This window comes from Dipodomys ordii, unplaced genomic scaffold (genome assembly GCF_000151885.1).
Source record: "Dipodomys ordii isolate 6190 unplaced genomic scaffold, Dord_2.0 Scaffold208, whole genome shotgun sequence".
In the NCBI taxonomy this organism is placed as follows: Eukaryota; Metazoa; Chordata; class Mammalia; order Rodentia; family Heteromyidae; genus Dipodomys; species Dipodomys ordii.
This window is the reverse complement of record NW_012267424.1, coordinates 810,180-817,426: the sequence shown is the minus strand read 5'-3', so window position 1 is coordinate 817,426 and position 7,247 is coordinate 810,180. Positions and strand designations below refer to the sequence as shown.

The 7,247-nt window shown below is 41.3% G+C and overlaps 1 protein-coding gene across 1 annotated transcript in view; it reads left to right on the top strand.

The window, feature by feature from the left end:
- Positions 1 to 6,745, top strand: part of Cd109 (CD109 molecule) — a 108,270-nt gene extending 101,525 nt beyond the window's left edge. Inside the window, exons 31-33 of the mRNA XM_013035290.1 lie at positions 2,376 to 2,523; positions 5,042 to 5,144; positions 6,573 to 6,745. Coding sequence (XP_012890744.1) covers positions 2,376 to 2,523; positions 5,042 to 5,144; positions 6,573 to 6,745 — 424 coding nt within the window. The remainder of the gene's footprint in view (positions 1 to 2,375; positions 2,524 to 5,041; positions 5,145 to 6,572) is intronic.
- Positions 6,746 to 7,247: the final 502 nt, after the last annotated feature.

Genomic DNA, 7,247 nt, shown 5'->3' with positions numbered 1-7,247 from the left:
GGCTTTTATTGTTTTAAGAAATGTTCCTTCTATTCCTATTTTCTCCAGAGCTTTTAGCATGACTGAATGTTGAATTTTATCAAAGGCCTTTTCTGCATCTGTGGTGATAATGATGTGATTCTTGACCTTGGCTCTGTTGATGTGTTGGAAGACATTCATCTTTCTTTTTACTACCTTTATAAATTATCTTTAAATAGTTGTACAAAGGGTTTCAGTTGAACAACTTGTGTGTGTGTGTGTGTGTGTGTGTGTGTGTTTGATAAACTCAGGGCCTGTGTGCCTTCCCTGAGATTTTATTTTGCTCAAGCCTAGTGCCCTACCATTTAGTTACAGCACCACTTCCATCTCTTTGGTGATTAATTAGAGATATAAGCCTCATGGACTTTCATGCCAAGTTGGCATTGAACAATGAACCTCACATCTCAGGCTTCTGAGTTGACAGGATTATAGGCATGAGCCACTAGCATTTGGCTGTTTTTAATCTTAAAAAAGGAAAGTTTTAATTGTGGCTACTTACCAATCTACCCATTTTTGATATAGTGTATATTTAAACAATTATATAAGAATTCCATTATTATTATACTGAAAATTACAGGCTAGAAATATTAATTATATTTTAGCATTTCTTAGACATGCTGAAAACTTGTAAGTTTTCTTAATACCAATATCTGGGTTAGAGGAATAAATAAAATCAAGTTTAATTTGGGAAAACTTTATGCACATATGTTTAATATTCCAAAATAACTTTTTCTTATTATAAGTTACTTTTCTTTGGTTTCAGTGTCAAATTTAGCCTTAACCTTCATACTTTGTAAGAGTGCACAAGTCCAATAAAGAGAATAGTTGCTCTGGATACACTGGAAAGATTCTACTTCCAAAGTTGTAAAGTTCATTTTTCGACATAACGACTTGTATATCTCATTGTTGCAATGGGTCCACCTGTATCCCTATTTAAATGATTTGTTTTTCCCCTTCCCCTCCACAAATTCAGAACTCTAATAATAACAGATGTATGTAATTTTTACTCACATATAAAAACCTCTAGTTCCAATCTAGCTTTGAATTTTCTTTCTTTTTCTTACGAATTTTCATTAGTACATGTTAGCCATACGAAGGAAGGGGTTCATTGTGACATTTCCAAGCATACACACAACGCATGTATCTCCATATAGGTAAATGAAGCGTTTGGACACTGTTCATCTTCATCTACCCTCTCAATCCACCTATGAATTTCCATTTCATTTTATTTATTTTATTTTTGTCAATCTGGGGTTTGAACTCTGGGCCTGGGTGCTGTCCCTGAGCTCTTCAGCTCAAGGCTAGTGCTCTGCCACTTGAGCCACAGCACCACTTTTGGTTTTCTGGTAGTTCATTGGAGAAAAGAGTCGCATAGACTTTCCTGCCCAGGGTGGCTTTGAACCGTGATCCTCAGATCTCAGCCTCCTGAGTAGCTAGGAGTACAGGCGTGAGCCACCAGTGCCTGGCCTACCCTATGGATTTTCAGTAGCATCTAGTATGGTTCTGCCTGTTCTCAGCACACGGTTCATTTGTTTCCGATTGTGGAGCTGCTGTGCCTGTGGCTCTTCATCTGGTAGGTTTCTATTTTCTGCTCTTCAAAACCAAATCTCCTTCACAGTACTTCTTGCTTTTGCCATTTCACAGAATATCAGGAAGAAACTTAACAATACCATGCTCCTTTTTTTGCTGGTATTATATTTTGAACTCAAATCCCTGAGCAATATCCCTTAGACTTACAAGGCTGCCTCTTTACCCCTTCAGTCACAGCTCTACTTTTTTTTGTGTGATTAATTGGAGATAAGAGTCTCATGGACTTACCTGTTCAGGCTGGTTTCACACTGCAGTCCTCAGCTCTCAGCCTCCTGAGTGGTTAGGATTGCAGGTGTGAGCCACTGGTGTCTGGCCCCATGATCTTTGTCCATATTCACACTGGGCTCTTTCAGCTTCCAAATGAAAAGCTCTTAGCACTTATTTATTTTTAAGGAGATTAGATGTTGTTGGCGTCCAGATCCCTTGTTTCTCTTGTGTGTACAACAAGGTGAAGGAAGGATGTAGGGTATGATCCTTTTCAACATGGACAAAGAAAATGTGCTCTGTCTTCATAGGAGAACAAAGGGAAAGCCACTCATTGGTCACCTTTTCCTAAAAGTAGATGAAAAGAAGATGATTTGCAGAGGGCACAAAGGGCAGAAATGGATCATTTGTCTTACAGCATTTTATAGTGAATGTTATCGAACCCAAAGCAATGTTTGGAATACCATTTGGTAGTTCCTTTTTTTTTTTTAATGTGACAATCACTTGTTCATAGCTTTGGATTTTTTCTAAGGGGATTTCCCTCCTCCTTCACTTTGGTGCAGGTTTCTGGGTCCGGATAGAAGTGGCATGGCCCTTATGGCAGTTGACCTTCTCAGTGGCTTTACTGTGCCGTTAGAAGACATTCCTCTGAGCGACACAGTGAAGAAAGTGGAGCATGATCACGGGAGGCTCAACCTTTACTTGGATTCGGTAAGCAGGGATGTGATTGTCTCCTAAAGGGCATTGCTGATTACGCTGTCTCATTGTGTTCAAAAGTCTATTGCACTCTGCGAATTGAAGTCTTCTGCATTCTTGATGAGCCCGAAGAAGGTCTTAATAACTAAAGCTATTTCTCCATCCCTCCCTCCCTCTCTCCTTCTTCCTTCCTTCCTTCCTTCATTCTTCCTTCCTTCCTTCCTTCCTCCCTCCCTCCCTCCCTCCCTCCCTCCCTCCCTCGATCCATGCCTCTCCTCTCCTTCCCTCCCCCCCCCTCTTCGCCATTCTCCCCAACCTCACCTCAAAGCCCTTGTAGGAGCTATGACTAGATGCAGCAAGTATGATTGGAGGACATGCTCAGAGAAAGCCTGATACCAGCAAAAAAGTGCTGGTTTGTGTCTTAGCTTTATCCTGGGTTTGAACAAAGACACAGGATTCTGAGTACTGGACATTACACAGTGATCCTGTCCAAAACAGGATCAATGTCTTTCCTTTTGTGTGCCTAATTTCTACTTCATCCTAATATCCTGTGCCCTTTGACCTGTAAACCTACCATGTCCTCTTCCTCAGGACTCTCCTTTTTCTCTTGTACCCTCCTCCTCCTCCTCCCCCCGCCCCTGGCTTGAACTGGGGACCTGGGCGCTGTCCCTCAGCTCTTCAGCTCAAGGCGAGCACTCTACCACTTGAGCTACAGAGCTACTTCTGGTTTTCTGGTGGTTTATTGGAGATAAGAGTCTCATGGACTTTCCTTCCCCAGGCTGGCTTTGAATAGTGATCCTCAGATCTCAGCCTCCTGAGTAGCTAGGATTATAGGCGTGAACCACCAGTGCCCGGCTTACACTTCAGGCTTTTTGTGTTTATGTGGTGCTGAGGAATTGAACCCAGGGCTTCTTGCATGCCAGCAAGCACTCTACCACTACTTCACATTCCCATGCTTGTGTGTCTAAGTATTCTTTTTTTTCACTGTCATATCTTTTTCTCTCCCTCCTTCTCTCTTCCTCCCTCCCTTTCTCTTTCTTTCCTTCCTCATATCTTTCTCTTGCCTTCCTTCCTTCCTTCCTTCCTTGCTTGCTTGCTTGCTTCCTTCCTTCTTTTTTTCCCTTTTCTCTCATTTCCCTCCCTCCATCCCTCTCTCCTTTCTTCCCTCCCTTTCTTCCTTTCTTTCTTCTTTCCTTCCTTCCTCCTCCTTCTTCCTATTCCACGTTCCTTTCCCCTTCGGCTTCAATCTCTCTTCCTAGCTTTCTCCTTTCTTCCTTCCTCACTCTCTCTCTCTCTCTCCCTCCTTTCTTCTGTACTGAACATTGTACCCAAAGCTTCATTCATGCTTGGCTAGTTCTCTAGTCCCTTTAGTTTTATTTTGTTTTTGAGGTAGGGCCTTGTGTACTTTGCCTGAGATTGCCTTGAACTTGTGATTTTCATGCCTCTGCCTCACAATTCACTGGAATTACAGGCATATACCCCTCTCACCTAATTTTAAAGATGAAAACTTCAAATGTTTAAGAATGCTCCATAAAGTTCTTTGGCAAATCTCCAAATGGTTAAAATACTGGATTTGGAAAATAGGGTGTTTAAGTCATAGAGGAATATTATCAGAATATACCCATGCACCCTTCTTGTTGTTGTATGAATACTAATGATCCAAGAAAAAAGTACATAAAATATGTCAGGGAAATGTAGGTGAAGAATTCCAGTCTGTACTTGTTCTGTCTGAAAACTACATTAAATTCTACAGGTTGAATTGGAATTAAATTTTCTTGTATTAAATATTGCTTGAGCCAGGCACATGCCAGTTCATGCCTATAATCCTAGCTACTCAGATAGATGAGATCTGAGGATCCTGGTTCAGAACCATCTCAGGCAGGAAAATCTCCAATTAACCACTAGAATATTGGAAGTGGTGCTGTGGCTCAAAGTGATAGAATGTTAGCCTTGAATGAAAGAGGTCAGGGACAATGCCCAGGCCCTGAGTTCAGGACCCATGTCTGATGAACAACAACAAAACTGCTTGAAAGCCATGGGCCTGAAAGGAAACTTGAAAAACAGATTTAAAGGTTTTACTTAATAGTGTGATTGATTTTGGAGTTTGTCTTGTATCTGAAGTTAATGGTTCTCTGAATGCGAGTGCCCAATGATTTCTGATTACCTTTCCATTATGTATTATTGGTGATAAATGAAAACTTTGATTTCTTCATTGGAAGTGTTTGTTAAATTGGTACCTGGAGGCCGGGGGTGGGCCTTGTGTACTCTATATCTGTCAGTCATTGGCTGTGATACATTACTCATCCCCCGCCCCCCAACCACAATCCCACACAGTAAAACGCAGCTGAAAACAACTTCTCTCTTGCACTATTTTGTTTCACTAGTGAGATAAGATCATTTATAGGAATTTCTTACTGCAGTACCAGTTGCACAGAATCCTACCTAAATGTTAATTTCTATTTATTTTCCCTGGGTTGGGGGGAGTCTCCTATGTTATTGTGCAACCCCTGAAGTTTTTTGTATTTTTCTCAAGGTGAATGAAACCCAGTTTTGTGTTGATATTCCTGCTGTGAGAAACTTCAAAGTTTCAAATACCCAAGATGCTTCTGTATCCATCGTGGATTATTATGAACCAAGTAAGTGAGGCCTGTGTTCTTGGCATTTTAGAAATTAAGCTGGCTGTGCCTTCATATGTGCAGTTAAAATGGCTGCTGATTCCAATAGGGTTATAGGGGATTTGGGGGAAAATCTAGGAGGTGGGATGCAGGCAGTGAGCTTTCCATGTAAAGGAAGACTTGATCGTTTATCAGGGCCACATAATAACATTAAGCATATGAATGCTAAAAAGTGACATTTCTGCTTATAAGGTTGTAGGTTTTTAAACTCATGTTTATAAACTCTACAAAAAAATGGGTACAGAGTGCAGTTCTGTTTATTCTCCAAGGATTTACTTCTTTCCAAACATCCATCTGACTCCTGCTGTAAAGGAGCAGTTCTTCAGGAAGGAAATTCTTCAGGTATTATAAAAGCTTTGTTCTTAGCATGCTGGGGTCTCTCACCTATAATTCTGGCTACTCAGGAAGCTGAGATCTGAGGATTGTGGTTTGAAACCAGCTGGGGCAGGAAAGTCTGTGAGACTCTGATCTCCAGTTAGCCACCAAAAAAGCCCAAAGTGCAGCTGTGGCTAAGTGTTTGTGTGTGTGTGGAGGGGTGAGGTTTGGGGGGGTGTTTATGTGCTGGTCCTGAGGCTTAGACTCAGAGCACTGTCCCTGAGCTTTATGTGAGGTATCAGTACCTAGCTTGTGTGTGTGTGTGTGTGTGTGTGTTTGTGTGTGTTTAGAATAAATCCCAGGAGCCAGGCACGAATGGCTCATGCAGTAGCATGAGTACAGGAGGCTGACATCTTAGGATCACAGTTCAAAGCCAGCGTGGGTAGGGAAGTTGTGAGACTCTTATTTCCAGTTAACTACCAAAAAGTCAGAAATGGGGCTGTGGCTCAAGTTGTAGAGCACTAGCCTTGAGCACAAGAGCTCAGGGACAGAGCCTGGACCCTAAGTTCAAGCCTCAGGATTCACACACACACACACACACACACACGCATAGACACACACACACGCACACACGCATACACACACACACAGAGTCCATGATATATCTATTTTCGGTAATGTAATGATGAGAATTTTATTTGAATGCACAGAAAATGTCATCCTAAAATAAACCTTTGAGGAAGTTAAAAACAATTCTCAATTTAAAAATGATGTTATTCCAGTAAGAGAGTAGAGTTCACAGGCAGAGAGCGACTATAGTCTATTTGCTGGCCAGCCACTGGTGGAGATATGTTGGACTGAACGCACTGTTTTTTTTTCTTCTTGGGTTTGGTTTGTAATTTGGGTCTCTCTTGGGCATGTCAGTTGTTTCTTGTAAGGCAAAAAAAAAATTAAAAATAAAATTGTCTAAAGAAAAAAGGAAAATTCACATGAATGTATGGAATTGCTCTTGTATTTTGGTAAAACCAGTGTTTCTGAATGAAGGATGTAAACTGATGTGTGCCCTTTGAACAGGGAGGCAGGCGGTGAGAAGTTACAACTCCAAAGTAAAGCTGGCTTACTGTGACATTTGTGGAGACTCGGAGGGCTGTGATGGCTGTGCGAAGACTTCCGGTTACCCTGGTCATTCTCCGGTCCTCTTCCTTTTCTCCTCCATGCTTCTCTTCTCTTTATCTTATTGGCTGTGACTGATTGTCTAAGAACTCAGTGTAAAACTTAACATTTCCAGACATCACATGGGATTGTTTTGGCTTTCATAATTGATGCCTGCCTCTGATTATTGTGAGAAACGCTTGCTTTTTCCATGGGATAGGGTTTCCACAACAAGTCCTCATTTGTCGTGTTGCATAGATTTTGTTTTTTGCCATCCAATCATTGTGTGGAAGAAAATCAGATGATTACAGTCATATATTTTTATTTCTCCCTCTTCAAATCTTTTAGGACTATTTTTTTTTGAGGGGAGGGCTGGGAAATGTTGGTTGTCTTGAGAATAAAATTATTTTAGATTCTTTGCTTTTTGTAAAAGACATGACCTAGGTGTTTAAAGACTGTTGTACTTTGCTTTAGTATGAAAGCTGGGTTTCCCCAGGGAACTAGTGGGAGCAGCTTCAACCTTCAACCTAGCCTGCTGCCTACCATCTCCCCGTGGATCAACTCAGTGGATCTTCCTTAATGGACATTGCTTCTTTC